The sequence below is a fragment of the Musa acuminata genome, chromosome BXJ3-4 (genome assembly GCF_036884655.1).
Source record: "Musa acuminata AAA Group cultivar baxijiao chromosome BXJ3-4, Cavendish_Baxijiao_AAA, whole genome shotgun sequence".
NCBI lineage: Eukaryota > Viridiplantae > Streptophyta > Magnoliopsida > Zingiberales > Musaceae > Musa > Musa acuminata.
Genome location: NC_088352.1, coordinates 32,294,923 through 32,314,533, shown reverse-complemented (window position 1 = coordinate 32,314,533; position 19,611 = coordinate 32,294,923). Strand labels below are relative to the sequence as shown.

The following is a 19,611-nucleotide window of genomic DNA, read 5'->3' as shown; positions in this document are numbered from 1 at the left end:
CGAGGCCCATTAACGATCGCCCAGGTTCGACTCCGCACGCTACGCCAATAGCGATATCATACATCATCAGAAGGTACGATCCTACCCCCTGCGGGCAAGCACATTAGGTAACGCCAAACTCCCCTATAAATACCCTGGCATTCTAAACATGCAGGAGGGGGGGCATCGATTAACTTAATCATCAGAGGGGTTAGGTAGAGCATCCCAACCCGACCTGTGTGCAGGGACGAAGGCGAGGCGCTTCTCTCCGGGCGCATTGGCAAGGAACCCCCTCCCGAAGGAATCGACGACCCGTCATCCGGACCCGAACCAAGCCGCATCGGCCCCGAGGCCACGGCTAAGAAGTTGTTTACACCAACATAATGGCGCTAGAGGAAGGGCTAATGTCGAGGGATCACCAGGCCGACCCGGCCGAAACCGCAATCGAGGGGGCATGTCCGGTTGGGGTTCCACGGGAACATCCCCCGCGGACAACTCTCCGTAGCGAACACCCTGCCGCAACTTCAGAGCGCTATTAGTGAATCTTCAACGACCAAGGCTTGTTACCGCCCAACGCCCCCTCCACCGAACCATCGCCCATCTCGTCCGAAGCCTTTCTCGACCTTACCCATCAGGTCCAAGTTCTAACCGGTATGATACAGTCCATTATTCCACTCATCTCCGGAACGCTGCACCCCCCGACCGCCGAATCAGTGCGACAATAGAAACCGCCTGCTCAGGCTCAGGCGCAGCCCCTGGAGCTTCCCACATCGCCTCGGGTCCCATCGTCCCCGCTCCCGGATCAAGTCACAACGGACCGGAGGGGCCACACCCAACCCGAGGCCTTTCCTTCGGCCTTGACGGACTCCTTGCGAGCCCAGTTGCTCCTCGTCAGTCAACGGCTTGACAAGGTACAGAAAGAGGTCTGCGGGTCAAGAGGAGAGCTCGGGGAGGACATACATCAGGGATCCCCATTCGTCCCTGAAATACGGGATCAGACGGTCCCACAGAACTTTTGCCTCCCCTCTCTCGACACGTACGACGGCTCCACCGACCCAGCGGACCACGTAGCCGCCTTCCGCACCCAAATGGCACTATATGGGACTTCTGACGCTCTGATGTGCAGGGCATTCCCCACAACACTAAGGGGACTAGCCCGCACATGGTATGGCGGCCTGAGGACTAGGACCGTCGCCTCATTCGACCAGCTCGCTAGAGACTTCGAGCTCAACTTCCTAGCCAGCGCACGACCGAAAACCGTTTGTTGCCTTGCTTCTCGGACTACACCAGAGGGAGGATGAGTCCCTCTCCCACTTTGTGAACCATTTTGCCACGCAGATCTAGGGATTATCCGATGCTCACCCTTCTCTATTGATGCAGGCGTTCATGATAGGACTATGACCTTCTCGATTCTTCTGGTCCCTCGTTGAGAGACCCCCCTCCACGGTACCGGAGATGCTTCAGCGGGCGAGCCAGTTCATCGCGGCTGAGGCTTGGATGGTCGGAAAGCAGGAAAAGCACACGAGGGTTAGACCGGAGCCGGCTTGCGGGCAGCAGCCTGCCATGACTAGGCGCAGGCTGGACCAATCCGACCTACCCACTCTGAGGTCTCCTCTGCCCCCCCCTAGGCACATCTCGAACGGAGATATTTCTCCAGATAAAGGAGAGAGGGTTACTCAGGGCTCTCGCTCCGATGAAAAACCCACGAGAGCTCGCCGACCAGTCCAAGCATTGCCGCTTTCATAGGCAAAACGGTCACGACACCGAAGACTACCGCAAACTAAAACGGCAGATCGAGGAGCTCGTCCGCGGGGGACACCTCAGTTGGTACATCCGACATAACGGGGAGCCCTCACCTCTCCCGGAGGGCCCCATGGAGCACCACATCGATGTCATCATAGGAGGACCGGCAGTTGGGGGAACTAGTATGTCGGGAAGAAAGGCATATGCCCGTTCCGCCAGGATCGACGCTCCCCAACGTGGTCCCAACCCCAAGGTCACATTCCCTCCTAAGGACGTCAAGCCACCGGAGCACGACGATGCGCTTGTGATAATGGCTCGAATCGCTAACACCCAGGTGAGGAGAATCATGATCGACACCGGGAGCTCAGCCGACGTGCTCTATCTGGATGCCTTCTAGAAGTTGGGGCTAACCAAAGAATCCCTAAAGCCTATCTGCTCGGCGCTCACGGGGTTCACCAGCGATTCAGTCTCGCCATTGGGGACTGTTACCTTGCCCCTCACTTTGGGAGCGCCGCCCCGAACAAAGACGGTGATGTCCACCTTCTTGGTGGTAGATCTTCCTGTTGCCTACAACGCCATCCTCGGCCACCCCACCCTCAACAAAATCAGAGATGTAGTCTCCACCTATCATCAAATGGTGAAGTTTCCTACCCCCACCGGGACAGGGGAAGTTTGGGGAAGCCCCCGAGAGTCCAGATGATGCTACTTGACGGCAGTCTCGCTGCACAAAAAGGCGAAGACCGACCAGCCTCTCGAGGACCCGAGAGAAGAAAAGCGGCCGACACCACACCCGAAGCCGATGGTGCCCACTTGCGACGTGCCATTGATGGAGGATCGCCCGGATCGGATGGTCCGGGTTGGGTCGGAACTCCCCGGGCAAGAGCGAGAGTAGCTCATCGATATCTTACAGGAGAACGCCGATGTCTTCGCCTGGTCGCCATCCGACATGACCGGCATCGACCTTGAGACCGCCCAGCATCACTTGAATATATCGCTTGACGCCCGACCGGTAAAATAGAAACCACAACGACAAGCCCCCGATAGGCAGCTCGTCGTTCGTGAAGAGGTGGAACGTCTGTTAGCGGCTGGTTTCATCGAGGAAATCAAGTACCCACGATGGCTATCTAATGTAGTGCTGGTGAAAAAGTCTAATGGGAACTGGAGGATGTGTGTTGACTATACGAGTCTCAATCGGGCATGCCCGAAAGACTGCTATCCCCTCCCAAAAATCGATCAGCTGGTCGACGCGACGGCCGGGCAAGCCCACCTATCGTTCATGGATGCCTTCTCCGGCTACAACCAGATCAGAATGGCGCCTGAAGACCAAGAACACACGGCCTTCCTCACCGATCTGGGGGTGTATTTCTACAAAGTCATGTCGTTTGGGCTCAAGAACGCAGGCACCACCTACCAGAGGGCCGTGAACAAAATGTTCGCCGCACAAATCAGACGGAACGTCGAAGTCTATGTCGACGACATGATCGTCAAAAGTCACATGGCGGCAGACCACCTGACCGACTTGGCCGAAACATTCTCCACACTCCGGAAGTATGGCCTGCGGCTAAACCCGGAAAAATGCGCCTTCGGCATCAGTTCGGGAAGGTTCCTCGGATTCGTCGTGCATGAAAGAGGAATCGACATAAATCTGGAAAAGGTTCAGGCGGTCATCAATATGCAGGCCCCTCGAACAGTCAAGGACCTACAGCGGCTAAACGGACGGCTTGCTGCCTTATCCCGGTTTCTGTCTCGGTCCGGAGATCGTTGCCTCCCCTTCTTTCGGGCGTTAAAAAACCCCAAAGACTTCCGGTGGATGGTGTAGTGTGAAGAGGCTTTTGGACAAGTCAAGCGGCACTTGGCCAACCTTCCCCGCCTTGCTTCGGTCACTCTCCGGGAAAAGCTCAGCGTTTACTTGGCCGCCTCCCAGCACGCAGTCAGCTCCGTCCTAACCAAGGAAGTTTCCGGAGAACAACTACCGGTCTACTACGTCAGCCACGTCTTGAACGGACCCGAGGAGCGGTATCCGCCACTTGAAAAGCTCGCTTTGGCGCTCGTGCTGGCGTCCCGGAAACTACGCCCTTACTTCCAAGCTCACACGATTGAGGTAATCACTAACTAGTCGCTCCGACAGGTTTTGTCTAAGTTTGATATCGCAGGACGGCTCCTTAAGTGGTCAGTAGAACTTGGATAGTTCGACATACATTACGTTCCAAGGACTGCCATCAAAACCAAGTCCGTAGCCGACTTCATCATGGAACTGGCTGAAGGCGGGAATGGAAGTCCCGAGCAGACAGAGGAGGCCTGGGACTTGCATGTGGACGGCTCGACTACCTCCAGCAGCGCCGGCGCGGGGTTGGTACTCTCAACTCCCGACGAACGCTCGTTCGAACGCTCCCTCCGCTTCGGGTTTCGGGCCACTAACAATGAAGCCAAATACGAGACGCTCCTGGCAGGACTCAAGCTGGCCCTTGAAATGCAAGTAGACGTCATCCGCGTCTTCACTGACTCGCAACTCGTCGTCGAGCAACTTAGCGGTGGGTACGAAGCCAGGGAACCGACCATGGCAAGGTACCTGGCAGAGGTAAAAAGCCTAGCCTCCAACTTCTCCTGCTTCACGTTATCTAAGGTGCCGAGGAGCCAAAATGAACGAGCCGACGAATTGGCGAAGATGGCTTCGGGACTGGACCACGGAAATCGCTCCGGGGTTGAAGATCTCCCATTCTGCACCATCTCAGTTTTGTCTGTAACTCCGGCCAAAGCGTGCACCACGTGGGTACAGGAGATGCTGCTCTTCAAACACAACGGGATCCTTCCTGACGACGAAGCCACGGCGCACCGCATTCGCCGAACGCAAACATGGTATTCCGAGGTGAACGGACGGCTCTACAAACGGTCCTTCTCACAGCCCTTGCTGCGATTCCTCGAGCTTGGCGAAGCGAAGGCAGTCCTCGCCAAGGTCCATGAGGGGATCTGTGGGGAGCATATCGCTACTCGAACCTTGGCCTACAAAATCCTTCGTCAAGGATACTACTGGCCCACCATGTCCCGAGACGCTAGAATCTACGTGCAGCGATGCGGGCCCTGCCAGAGGCATGCCCGAATGCCCAAGCAGCCGATGGTCCCCCTGTCCCCCATCGACTGCGCATGGCCATTCGCGCAATGGGGATTGGACCTCCTCGGCCCTTTTCCACTAGCATCGGGGCAACGACGATATATCATCGTGGACGTGGATTACTTCACCAAGTGGACCGAAGTCGAGCCACTAGCGACAATCATGAAATGGCAAGTGGAGAAATTTGTTTAGAAAAACATCGTGACTCGATTTGGCTTGCCGGAGGCCATCATCACGGATAATGGATCCCAGTTCACCAGTGCTCGGTTCCAGGAGTTCTGCGCGAGCTACGGGATTCAACTAAGGTTCAGCTCTGTGGCCCATCCCCAGACAAACGGGTTAGCCGAAGTTACCAACCGATCTATTCTAAATGGACTCAAAAGGAGAGTGTCAACGACCCAGTCAGCTTGGGTGGACGAGCTCCCCAGTATTCTGTGGTCCTTGCGGACCACCCCCAAGGCCGCGGCCGGAGAATCCCCCTACAGCCTCTCATTTGGGACCGAGGTTGTCTTGCCTCCCAAGATGGTTTTCCCCACCCTGAGGACAGCAAGCTATGATGAACGAGTTTCGACCCAGGGACTGCGAGCCGATCTCGATCTGCTCGAGGAATGACGCGCTAATGCGCACCTAAAAGATCTCTCCTATAAAAGGGTCATCGCTAGAATTTATAACCGCAAGGTGCGGCCTCGGCCAATTAAGTTAGATGACTTGGTCTTACGCAGGGCCGAGGTTAGCGACCCGACCCGAGCACGTGGGAAGTTAGCTCCCAATTGGGAAGGCCCTTATCGGGTGATCGAAGTTGTTAGGGTCGGTGCATATCGACTCGCGTCGATGCAAGGCCACGCTTTGCCAAAGACTTGGAACTCGCAAAACCTCAAAAGGTTTTTCCCATAATATGATGAGTTGGGACGTAGCAAAAGCGGGAGTTATGTTAACAAAAGATAGTACAAACACAATGTGTTAGGCAACCCACAAGACAAACGAGCACGATGAGAATAAAAACAGTCATGTCATTTTCAGAGAGCGCATTACATTTCACACCCGAACAACAAAAAGGGGGAAAGGAAAAAATATGTATAGACGAGTCTACATTTATTCCTCTGGAGTGTCGGGGCTGTCGTCAAAAGGGACTTCGTCCGGCATGTCGACACCCATGTCCTTGAGGAAGGAGTCAAAAGGATCCTCCGCGACCTCCAGGTCAGGGTGGCACGCCTTAAAGCGGGCGAGGGCGATCCGGTACCCATACTCGTATGAAACCCGCCCAGTCCGAACAAGGCCAAGCTGAAAGCTAGAGGATGCTTTATAGTCCTCGATCGATTTCTTGTCCTTCTTCGGCCTTTGGCGAATCTCGACGGCTAGGGCCTCGGCAGCCCCCTGCGCTTCAGCACGTGACTCCTCCAGCCGACGGACCAGCTCGATCGACTCCCCCTTGCCGAACGAGCCTCGACCACCGACGCCTTCAGATGCATCTGAAGCTCCTTATTCTTCTCCTCGGACACCTTGAGCTCAGACCGGAGGCACGTCGCCTCTACGTCCAAATCCAAGGCGCGCTGCTCAGCTGCCGCGACCACCTCGGGAGTCGCCCCGGCTCGGACCTCCTTAACCTGCTTCCGTAGGTCGGCGTTTCGGTCGCTCAAGAGGTCGATGACTCGCCCCGCGTCATGAACGCGGTCCATCAGTGCCGCGGCATAGTGAGTGCCCTGCAGACAAACGAGTCAAAACGAGAGCTATCCAAACACACGTAACCGAACCAGCGGAACGACACTCACCCATAGCAGCGACTTAGCAGACCTGACAAGAAGAACTTCTGAGGGCAAAGTATACAGATCCCGAGCTATGTCGGGATGAAGCCCTCTGCGGACAAACCCGGCCGCGGAATCCCCGTCGGCCCACACCCGGTTGCCCCGGGAAAGGCCCTCCCAACGGGCCATCAACAGGTCAGAGGGCTCGCCCGGAGAAAGATCGCCCATTGCACGCGCCTGGTAGGGCTCGTCCTCCCCCTGGGCTTGGAGGCGGCAAAGCTCGCGGATGGAGGGCTCTCGAGGGGCCTTCCCCGCCACATCCCTACTTGGGCCGACTTTGCCCCGCCCAAGGCTTTTCTCGGCGCGTCCGGCCGATACAACGACAGCCCTCGCCAGCTGGGCCGCTAACTCCCCAGAGGCTTTCGCCGAGGAGGTCTTCGCCTTCTTCCGAGGGTGACCAGCCTCGACATCCACTGGGGCCTCCCTCGAGCCAGCCCTCGCCTCGGTCGGTAGACGCGCGGATGGGGCCGTTGAGGTCTTCCCCCCACGAAGGTATCGGAGAACCACCATCTCTGCGCGAAAACTGTTAGGATCAAGAGCACTAAGAGGGGAGGGGGGTGAATTAGTGCAGCGGAAATCTTTTAACGATAAAATATGTTCGAACGATAAAAATGATTTCGGTGTAAAAGCCGATTCTAAGATTACTTTAACTTAAGATCAAGCGAGATGACGTTAAAATCAATTTATGAAGGCAGTTTGCAGTTATTATGAAAACCAGAATATAAGCGCAAACTGAAATACGACGTTCGTATGAAGAAGCTAATTTACGTCTAACTGCTGATTCGTAAATCACTTGATTAGGCGAGATGCAGTTTAAGCAAGGATATAAAGGCAGTTTGTAGTTATGATTGAAATCAAAATGTAAACACAAACTGAAATATGATGATCGTATGAAACAACAGATTTACGTCTAAACGCTGATTCGGAAAGTGCAAAGCTTGAAACCCGATCGTATATGCGTAGAAAGTAGTAAGCTTTAGAGAAGGTTTGCAGTAAAGATAATATGCTCAAAGTAAATGCAAACCGAGATTTAGAGTGGTTCGGTCAATCTTGACCTACTCCACTTTTGGCTTCCTCCACCGACGAGGTCACCGACGTCAACTAGAGGCCTTCCTTCAATAGGCGAAGGCCAACTACCCTTTTATGGTTTCACTCCTTTTGACGGGCTTAGGAGACAACCCTTACAGAATTTTCTCTCCTCTCTTTACTACTCAAAACTTGGAAGAACAGAGGGAGAAGAACTTTTGGCCTTTATAACAATTTTGAGCTCTAAGAATCACAGAAAAAGATCAACATTTCGGTGTAAGTTCATGCTCTTTCAGTGCTGAATGGTGGGGTATTTATAGGCCCCAACCCAGTTCAAATTTGGAGCTCAAAACTGTCAATTCCCGGAATTCCGGGATCAGGAGGTTGCACCTCCTGACTGAGGCGGTTGCACCGCTTAGCAGAGCTCGAAGACTGAGCCTCTGGGCGGTGCCACCTCTGTCAGGGGCGGTTGCACCTCCTCACCGAGGCGGTTGCACCGCCTGGCAGAGCTTGAAGACCAAGCTCAGGCGGTGCCACCTCCTGTCAGGGGAGGTTGCACTACCCAGTCTCGCTCAGAGACTGAGCCCAGGCGGTGCAACCTCCTGCCTTGGGTGGTTCAACCGCCTGGCAGAAATCAGGGTCCGAATGGGTTGATCCATTCGGCCCAATTTGGGTTTTTCAAGGGCCCAATTGTCCCAAGATTAAGTTAATGGGATCACCTCCAATTTCCAACTTAATCATTATGCTAACTACGATTTTTCCTAAGACATTTACTGCAACTTGCTCCGGTGCGTCAATCGCTTCTTCCGGCGAGCTTCCGACGAACTTCCGTCGATCATCCGATGAACCATCGGTGATGCTTCTGCGGACTTCCGGCAAACTCCTGGACTTGTGACGATTCACTTGGCGAGTTTCGACGAGCTTCTTTGGCAAGCTTATGGACTTCTCGGATTTGTTCCCTCAGAACCTCCGACGACTGTCCGAACTTCCGTCGAACTCTCGAACTCCCAACGTGATCATTGTCTTGACTCCGGCGCAACTCCTGCTGCATGTCTTACTTTCATCGTAGTTAATCCTGCATACTTATCTCAATATATAGATTAGATAACAAATGACAATTGACTTCATCATCAAAATCCGAGATTCAACAATCTCCCCCTTTTTTATGATGACAATCAATTGATAATGGAGTTGACCTTAACCCCCCCTGTCTATATGCCATACTTGAGATAAATCATTCTTGAATTCAAAACCTAAGAATTCAAGAGACATATTGATAAGTTAAAATCATTTGAACTTATCAATACTCCCATCATGATTTACATCATGATGTATCTCTCTGAAGATGATGTCAAGGCTTAACATTCATTTTCAAATATAACAAGTTTGAATGATGGTAATAGTAGCAATTCATCATATTGTAAGATATCAACATGTAAAACTACGAAGTAAGATTTTGATATCATTACATGATGTACACATTTCAAATATTTTAGCAAGTATTGCATTTCATCACATGGTAAGATATCAACACATAGATTTTCGATGCAAGTTTTTTGTTTGATATCTTGACACGATACAAACAAGGTATAATGCAAATTAATCATAGCATCTGTTCATATATCTCTTGGTGATGCAAGCATGGCATAATCATAGCATCAGTGTTTATAGCATCAATTCATATATTTCTCGGTGATGCAAGCATGGCATAATTATAGCATCAGTGTGTATAGCATCAATTCACATATTTCTCCCCCTTTGTCATCAACTAAAAGCATGGTAGTTGTGATACGAAGAGAACGGTATAAGCAAATTTTGAGCATAAGTGCGATAATTGTTCATGCCTTTACTGGGTTCATGTTATTTTCCAATAGTAAGTGATAGGAAATCAAGCATATAAAGGAAAGCATGATTCGTAGATTGCTTTGAATACTTCTTCCTTTTTATTTGTTATAATCTTTTTGAATGAAGGAGAAAAGCCATTTGTGATACCAGCTATTTGTGAGTTTACTTTGAGTCAAGATATGTGTGTGAAATAGCTTTTTGCAAGTAAAAATACTATCATCCATATTTCAAGATGGAATTCATAAGCAGGAATCATTTCAACAAATCCATTTTAGAAAAAAATATTTTTCATAAGAGTGTATGAGAAAATCCGATTTTTAGCATTCCAATTGTTAAGCGAATCCGAAAATGAAATGAACTCTTTCATGCATTCGGACAAGACTATGCTACGGATTTTTAAATACAATCATGAAGACAAAATATTTTTGTATTCAACACATAATTTCCAACATGTTATTTAGGCATATAAAGGCAATCAAGTGATTTGATCATTCAATAAAGTCCAAAAAATAATTTTAACTAGTTTATGTATTCGGACACATCAACATTCCTAATTCTCTTCTTATGAAATCAAATTATTCTTCACTTAGAGGTTTTGTAAAAATATCAGCTAGTTGATGTTTAGTATCAATGAACTCTATGATTACATCATGATTAGTAACATGATCTCGTATAAAGTGATGTCTAATATCAATATGTTTTGTTCTTGAGTGTTGTATAGGGTTCTTTGTTAAGCATATTACACTTGTGTTATCACATTTAATGGGAATATTTTTAAGATGAACTTTATAATCTTCTAAGGTGTTTTTCATCCATACAACTTGTGCACAGCATGCACTTGCTGCAATATATTCAGCTTCGGTTGTTGATAGTGCAACCGAGTTTTGTTTCTTAGATGACCAGGAAACAAGGGTATGTCCTAAAAATTGACATGTTCCTGATGTGCTTTTTCTATCTAGTCTACAGCCAGCAAAGTCTGCATCAACATAAGCAATTAACTCAAGATTCTCTGATTTTGGGTACCATAATCCTAGATTTGTGGTACCATTAAGATGTTTAAGTATTCTTTTAACTGCTTTGAGATGAGATATCTTAGGGTTTGATTGAAATCTAGCACAAAGTCCTACACTGAACATGATGTCTGGTCTAGTTGCAGTGAGGTAAAGTAAACTTTCTATCATACCCCTATAAGTTTTTTGATCGAAGCTTTCTTCACTTTCATCAATTTCTAACTTAGTGGAGGTGCTCATAGGAATGTTAATAGCTTTAGAGTTATTCATATTAAACTTTTTTAGTAAATTCCTAACATATTTAGTTTGACTAATAAAGATGTCATTGCTTAGTTGTTTGATTTGTAAACCTAAGAAGAATGTTAACTCTCCCATTAAACTCATTTCGAATTCAAGACTCATAGTTTTAGCAAAAGATTCACAAAGAGATTCATTCGTAGAACCAAAGATAATATCATCAACATAAATATGAACAATGAAAAAATTATTTTCAAAATTCTTGATGAATAATGTAGTATCAACCTTTCCTTTTATGAAATTATTTTCAATAAGAAAAGAACTAAGTCTCTCATACCAAGCCCTCGGAGCTTGTTTTAAACCATAGAGAGCTTTAGTTAATCTAAACACATGATTAGGGAGGCTATTATTTTCAAATCCAGGAGGTTGTTCAACATAGACTTCTTCAAAAATAAAACCATTAAGAAAAGAGCTTTTAACATCCATTTGAAACAGCTTAAAATTATTACTTCTAGCGTAGGCAAGGAGTATCCTTATGGCTTCTAATCGAGCCACAGGAGCGAAGATTTCTTCGTAATCGATACCTTCTTCTTGGTTGAAACCTTTGGCCACTAATCTAGCCTTGTTTCTAACCACGATACCATTTTCATCTTGCTTGTTTCTAAAGACCCATTTAGTACCAATAACTAAATGGTCATTTGGCCTAGGAACAAGCTTACACACCTCATTTCTCTCAAATTGATTCAATTCATCTTGCATTGCGATAATCCATAAATCATCTTTCATAGCTTCGTCAACACATTTGGGTTCAATTTGGGAGAGAAAAGCGGCGTTGGCACAAAAATTTTTAAGAGAAGATCGTGTTTGAACCCCCTTTGATGTGTCTCCTAAGATTAGCTCCTTAGGATGAGTATCTACATACTTCCAATCCTTGGGTAAGGATGTTTTGGAAGTGGATGCATCCAAGTTGCTAGTTAGAGACGAGGTTTCATTTAAATTCAAGGAATCAAAATTAACATCATCATCAAAATCGTTTTTCCTTATTTCGGAAATCTCATTGAAAACAACATGAATGGATTCTTCAATGATTAAAGTTCTTTTATTGAAGATACGAAAAGCTTTAGAAACCAAAGAATAACTAAGAAAGATTCCTTCATTGGATTTAGCATCAAATTTTCCTAAGTTATCCTTTTCATTCAAGATAAAACACTTACACCCAAAGACTTTAAAATATGAAACATTGGGTTTTTTGTTGTTTCATAACTCATAAGGAGTTTTGGTGAGTAAGGGTCTTACTAGAACTCTATTCAAAATATAGCATACGGTGTTTACGGCTTCGGCCCAAAAATATTTGGGTAGGCTATGTTCATTTAACATGGTTCTTGCCATTTCTTGTAAATTTCGATTTTTTCTTTCTACTACTTCATTTTGTTGAGGATTTTTTGGAGTAGAGAAATTATGGTTGTATCCATTGAGTTCACAAAATTCTTAGAAATCATGGTTTTGAAATTCTCCACCGTGATCACTTCTAATTGACGAAATCATATAACCCTTCTCATTTTGAACAAGTTTACAAAACTTGGTAAAATATCTAAAGCATTCATTTTTCTGTTTTAAGAAGTAAGTCCATATATATCTGCTATAGTCATCCACAATGACGAAGGCGTATTTGCTACCTCCTAGACTCGATGTAAAGATTGGTCCGAACAAGTCCATATGGATCAATTGTAAGGGCCTAGAGGTGCTTATTTGATTCTTAGATTTGAAACTACCTTTAATTTGTTTACCTAATTGGCAAGCATCACATATATTATCTTTGATGAACTTGATATAAGGAATTCCTCTTACAAGTTCTTTAGATGATATTTGAGTGATTAGTTTCATGCTAGCATGACCTAATCTTCTATGTCATAGCCAAGCATCCTCATTCAAAACCGAAAAACACATTTCATTACACAAATCATTGATGTCAATAGTATATATGTTATTTTATTTTAATGCAATCATAGACATGGTTTTGTATGGTTTTTCAATGATGCAAGCATTATATTTGAATCTGACAATGTATCCTTTATCACATAATTGACTAATGCTCAAGAGGTTATGTTTTAAACCATCAACGAACAAAACATCTTCAATAAAGAAGTTGGATTTGTTACCTATGGTTCCTTTGCCTTTGATTTTACCCTTGTTGTTGTCTCCGAAGGTGACATAGCCTTCGTCTATGTTAGTGAGCTTAGAGAATTGAAATGGATCTCCGGTCATATGCCTTGAGCATCCACTATCAATGTACCATCTCTTGCTCCTAGCTTGCGATGGTATAGGTTTCTACAAGAAATGATGATTTTTAAGTACCCATTTGCTTTTGGGTGCTTCAAAAATAGATCTATATTGTTCATCATGTTGCATAGAATTTATCATGGTTCCTTTAGGAACCCAAATTAATTTATTCGGACTAATTTTCTTAAATGGACAATAATACGTTTTGTGTCCAAGTTTGCAACAAAAGTTGCATTTGCTTTGGTGTCGAACATGTAAGATTGGGCCTTTTATGAAGGTGGTTGAATTTTGGTGAGGACTTCTCACAAATCCAATTCCACTTCTTTTGGGAACGTGACCCTTGTTTGCAAGGATTATGTTCAATGACTTGCTACCAACCTCGAATTTCTTCAAGGTGTCCTTAAGTAGCAAGTTTTCCTTTTGGAGAGTTTCTAGATCATGACATTTTATGCATGAGCCTAAACTATCATGATATTCAGCTTTTAACTTATCGAAATTACAAGTAAGACTATCATGCTCCTTTTTTAGCAATTTGTATTTTCTACTAATAATCTTGCATTCATCAAATAAGTCATGGAAGGCATTTAATAATTCGTCAAACGATAAATCTGCATCTATTAAATTCGTTACCTCCTCTCCGATGGCCATTAAGGCATAATGAGCAACTTGCTCGGTGTTGGACTCCTCTTCTTCAGACGCGCTCGAATCATCCCATGTTGCTTTGAGCGCCTTCTTCTTTGATATTCTCTTTTTGACTTGGGGACAATCACTCTTGTAGTGTCCCGGCTTTTTGCCCTCATAGCAAATAACTTAGTCCTTTTTTGGTTCAAGTTTGGTTTTTGTGTCATTCTTAAACTTGTTTCTTTTAATAAATTTTTTAAATTTTCTTGTTAGAAGTGCCAAGTCATCGTCACAGTCCTCATCACTTGATTTTTCTCTCAAGTGGTCTTCTAAAGTTCTAAGTGTCATAACCTTCCTGTTCTTTGGAAGGATGTCTTCTTGCTCTTCATGAGCTTTGGAAGTTATCTCGTAGATCATTAATGACCCAATTAGTTCTTCAAGAGGGAAGTTGTTTAGATCTTTTGTCTCTTGAATAGTAGTGACTTTAGGATCTCAACTCTTAGGAAGGGATCTTAGAATCTTATTTACGAGCTCAAAATCTGAAAAACATTTTCCGAATCCTTTTAGACCGTTGACGACATCCGTGAAACGGGTAAACATATCGCCAATAGTCTCACTCGGTTTCATCCGGAAAAGTTGAAAAGAATGTAACAAAAGATTGATTTTTGACTCTTTCACTCTACTTGTGCCTTCATGAGTCACTTCGAGTGTGTGCCAAATATCAAATGCGGTTTCACAAATCGAAACACGATTAAACTCGTTTTTATCAAGTGCACAAAATAAGGCATTCATAGCCTTTGCATTAAGAGCGAAAGCCTTCTTCTCCAAGTCATTCCAATCGATCATTGGAAGAGAAGACTTCGAAAATCCGTTTTCGACAAGATTCCAAAGTTCAACATCCATAGAAATAAGAAAGATCCTCATTCGGGTCTTCTAATAGGTGTAGTCCATCCCATTGAACATGGGTGGACGTGTAATAGAATGGCCCTCTTGGTTTTCGGTGTAAGCCATCTCTCTTGGGTTTTAATCCGTTTGAGAGTTAACCCCACTCTGATACCAATTGTTAGGATCAAGAGCACTAAGAGGGGGGGGGGGGGGTGAATTAGTGCAGCGGAAATCTTTTAACGATAAAATATGTTCGAACGATAAAAACGATTTCGGTGTGAAAGCCGATTCTAAGATTACTTTAACTTAAAATCAAGCGAGATGACGTTAAAATCAATCTTTGAAGGCAGTTTGCAGTTATGATGAAAACCAGAATATAAGCGCAAACTGAAATACGACGTTCGTACGAAGAAGCTGATTTACGTCTAACTGCTGATTCGTAAATCACTTGATTAGGCGAGATGCAGTTTAAGCAAGGATATAAAGGCAGTTTGTAGTTATGATTGAAATCAAAACGTACACGCAAACTGAAATATGATGATCGTACGAAACAACAGATTTACGTCTAAACGCTGATTCGGAAAGTGCAAAGCTTGAAACCCGATCGTATATGCGCAGAAAGCAGTAAGCTTTAGAGGAGGTTTGCAGTAAAGATAATATGCTCAAAGTAAATGCAAATCGAGATTTAGAGTGGTTCGGTCAATCTTGACCTACTCAACTTTTGGCTTCCTCCACCGACGAGGTCACCGACGTCAACTAGAGGCCTTCCTTCAATAGGCGAAGGCCAACTATCATTTTACAATTTCACTCCTTTTGACGGGCTTAGGAGATAACCCTTACAGAATTTTCTCTCCTCTCTTTACAACTCAGAACTTGGAAGAACAGAGGGAGAAGAACTTTTGGCCTTTACAACAATTTTGAGCTCTCAGAATCACAGAAAAAGATCAAGATTTTGGTGTAAGTTCATGCTCTTTCAGTGCTGAATGGGTGGGGTATTTATAGGCCCCAACCCAATTCAAATTTGGAGCTCAAAACTGTCAATTCTCGGAATTCCGGGATCAGGCGGTTGCACCTCCTGACTAAGGCAGTTGCACCGCCTGGCAGAGCTCAAAGACTGAGCCTCTGGGCGGTGCCACCTCTGTTAGGGGCGGTTGCACCTCCTGCCAGAGCTCGAAAACCGAGCTCAGGCGGTTGCACCTCCTAACTGAGGTGGTTGCACCGCTTGGCAGAGCTTGAAGACCAAGCTCAGGCGGTGCCACCTCCTGTCAGGGGAGGTTGCACCGCCCAGTCTTGCTCGGAGACTGAGCCCAAGCAGTGCCACTGCCTGGCTGGAGCGGTTGCACCTCCTAGTCTCACTCGGAGACTGAGCCCAAGCAGTGCAACCTCCTGCCTTGGGCGGTTCAACCGCCTAGCAGAAATCAGGGTCCGAATGGGTTGATCCATTCGGCCCAATTTGGGTTTTTTAGGGGCCCAATTGCCCCAAGATTAAGTTAATGGGATTACCTCCCATTTCCAACTTAATCATTGTGCTAACTACGATTTTTCCTAAGACATTTACTGCAACTTGCTCCGGTGCGTCAGTCGCTTCTTCCGGCGAGCTTCCGGCGAACTTTCGTCAATCATCCGATGAACCCTCGGTGATGCTTCTGCGGACTTCCGGCAAACTCCTGGACTTGCGACGATTCACTTGGCGAGTTCCGACGAGCTTCTTTGGCAAGCTTATGGACTTCTCGGATTTGTTCCCTCAGAACCTCCGACGACTGTCCGAACTTCCGTCGAACTCTCGAACTCCCAACGTGATCATTGTCTTGACTCCGGCGCAACTCCTGCTGCATGTCTTACTTTCATCGTAGTTAATCCTGCACACTTATCTCAACATATAGATTAGATAACAAATGACAATTGACTTCATCATCAAAATCCGAGATTCAACAAAAACACCAACATTGGTCAGTTGACAAGTTGATCCCTAAAGTGAACCCTAAAGCTACCCCTTAGGGCATACCTCGAGGCACCGGGCTAAGACCCGCCTCGACCAACCATTGCTCGGACATATTACGGATGGCTCTTGAGGCTGGGAGGATTTCTTTAAGCCTCCGGAGCTCTCGGCGCTCCCCATCATCCAGACCTGGGGCGGTGTTGTCTATCACGCACGCCGCCCATCGAAGCCCGAACCCCCAGTCCTCCAAGCGGCTGACGAAAAAGAAATGCCCCTTCCATCCCTTATTATTGGAAGGAGCCCCACTCACTCGGAAGCCCGCCCGGGCGGATAGATAGTAGCCCCCAGACCCTTTGGAAAGCTGGAAACAAGAAAGGAAGAGGGATCGGGTCGGGGTGATGTTAGCATAGTAGCACTCCCCTAGGAACGCCACCAGGTAGTGCCAAGAGTTGGGCGCCATCTGGGACGGGGAGATACGCCACCATGAGATACATGAGGTTATGATGGGGTGCAAGGGGAGGCGCAACCCGACCTCAAAAGCATCAAGGGTAAGGGCGAAACCCCTGGGAATCGGATCGTATGCCCGCTGGCTGGGCTCGGGAGCTTGGAGGGCGAACTCCTCCGGGATGCCGAAGAGGTCCCGGAGACGACTGAGCGACGACTCGCTCACAGTGGAGTCGAGGTCGTGCAGCCACATCAGGGCCTCAAGGGCCCGGGCCGCCTTTTCGTCAGAAGACGAGTTGGGGTTCGACACAACCGTTGTTTGCTCGTCTTTAGCCAGGAAAGAGGGTGAAGAGGAAGGGGAAGAAGACACCATCCTTACTGACCTTTTGGAAAAGAAGAAGAGTGATCGGCGAAACTTAAACGGTGGATTACGAAGCGGCAGAATAGAAACAAGTAAGGAGACATTCGAGGGGCTAGCCACACACTATTTATAGACAAAATCCTGCCAAAAATAGCGACCCTTTCTCTTCTCAAGCACGTCACATCGGGATGACACAAACATCATTCCACCAAAAATACAGCTTGACGGAGCGACCAACAGGCGCGTTACGTGTGGCAACAGTGAGCTTGAGCCGTCGGTCTTCTCGAAAACTGGCGATTCACGAAAAGGTTCGACCCCTGGACTTCCGAACAGACCGGAGGGTACTCCCACCCGCACCTCCTGTAACACAGCGTAACAGATCCAATCAAAGTAGCTCCTCGGCCGCAGTTGCTTAAGTCGTGCTCTTCGGCCTCGTGTTGCCCGGAACCACGCATGCGCGGCCGCCCGAGTTCAGCTCCTCGGCCGCAGCCGCCTGTGTCGTGCTCTTCGGCCTCGTGTTGCCCGGAACCACGCCTGCGCGACCTGTTCGCCCGAGTTCAGCTCCTCGGCAGCAGCCACCTGTGTTGTGCTCTTCGGCCTCATGACGCCCGAAACCACGCCCGCACGGCCCGTTTGCCCGAGTTCAGCTCCTCGGCAGCAACCACCTGTGTAATGCTCTTCGGCCTCATGACGCCCAAAACCACGCCCGCACGGCCCGTTCGCCCGAGTTCAGCTCCTCGGCAACAACCACCTGTGTCGTGCTCTTCGGCCTCATGTCGTCCGAAACCACGCCTACACAACCTACTCGCCCGAGGGGGCCACCACCCCTACGGTCGAACCCAACCCGACCTGCGAGTCGTTCTTCGAGGTTCTTCGGCCATTCACTACCCAGCACCGTAACGGCTCACCCGACCTTCCTCGATTGCTAAGGACCACGAGTTCCACGCCCAGGGCGGCGTACCGGCCTTCGGCCGACGAAGAAAGTTCTTTAAAGCTGAAGCCATGCCTCAGATCCCCCCTTACGGCAACTGAAGCATAGCTTCCTTTGGGGGGGGAGTATGATGAGGGTAATAATTATGATAAGACGTGCGTGACACCCGCTGACGCCCCGCGCCCCTGTTGGGCTGACACCGCATGACTGACACGGGTCATAACGCCAACCGAGGCTCATTAACGACCGCGCAGGTTCGACTCTGCACACTACGCCAATAGCGATGTCAGACGTCATCAGAAGGTACGATCCTACCCCCTACGGGCAGGCACATCGGATAACGCCGAACTCCCCTATAAATACCCTAGCATTCTAAATAGGTATGAGGGGGGACATCAACTAACTTAATCATCAGAGGGGTTGGGTCGAGCATCCCGACCCGACCTGTGTGCAGGGACGAAGGTAAGGCGCTTCTCTCCGGGCACGTTGGCAAGGAACCCCCTCCCGAAGGAATCGGCGACCCGTCATCCGGACCCGAACCAAGCCACGTCGGTCCCGAGGCCATGGCTAAGAAGTTGTTTACACCAACAAAGGACCAAAACTCTCGTTTATATAGATGTTCTCAACATTTATTATCACCAACTTATAATGTTCAAGAATTAATTTAAATTTATAATGTTTGAACCATAATTAAGAATTTTAATGATAATAAATAAAATTTTAATAATAATGGTTATATTTAGAATGAAAAACTAAAATATTTAAATCATACTAAATGAAGAAATTGATTATAATGAATGATGAACTTATTAAGAACGATTACATTATTATTAACTAAAATATTTAATAATAACGGTTATAGTTCCATCTTGAGATGATGGTTAGTCTCAATTAAGTTATCTCACTCCTTGGTTTGTATTGAGACGACAATGGTTCTTGCATCCATTTTTCCAAAGGTCAAATCTCCATTGAGTTTGATTTTCTCATCAACTCAAGTGTTTCTTCGTTTGGTATTATCTTTGGTCCCTTTCCTACTTAATCTTATAATGTGTCCCTTAACACATCATTTCATGTAAGATCTTATAATGGCTTTTTGCCACTTACTCTATCCTTTGAGTTTTATGGAGCTTTCACCTTCAAATACATCACTCAACATGTATGATCTACTATATATGAATATCCCACTAGACAATCAAGACTTATCCATACCTATCCAATTGGAGTAACTTTCATTTTCGTATATTTTTATCTAAAAGTTTTAATGAATACTTAATAGCCAATACGACAAGTTCTAAACATTCAAATGACAAAGGGTCTGACAGTCATTTGTGGTGGCAATAGGTTTCTTGGTGATTGCAAGTCCCCTGCTATTGAGACATGCAGCCAAGTATGTATTTTC

At 47.0% G+C, this 19,611-nt stretch overlaps 2 protein-coding genes across 2 annotated transcripts; both read left to right on the top strand.

Annotated features, from left to right (window-relative positions):
* Nucleotides 1–1,672: 1,672 nt before the first annotated feature.
* LOC135636393 (uncharacterized) lies at nucleotides 1,673–2,119 on the top strand. The gene has a single exon (XM_065148081.1). The coding sequence runs from the start codon at nucleotides 1,673–1,675 to the stop codon at nucleotides 2,117–2,119; it is 447 nt and encodes a 148-aa protein (XP_065004153.1).
* Nucleotides 2,120–2,998: 879 nt separating this feature from the next.
* Nucleotides 2,999–5,443, top strand: LOC103981981 (uncharacterized). Its single transcript, XM_065148080.1, has 4 exons — nucleotides 2,999–3,376; nucleotides 3,542–3,823; nucleotides 3,911–4,972; nucleotides 5,024–5,443. Exons 1-4 carry the CDS (start codon nucleotides 2,999–3,001, stop codon nucleotides 5,441–5,443), a joined length of 2,142 nt encoding a protein of 713 aa, XP_065004152.1.
* The last annotated feature ends 14,168 nt before the right edge of the window (nucleotides 5,444–19,611 follow it).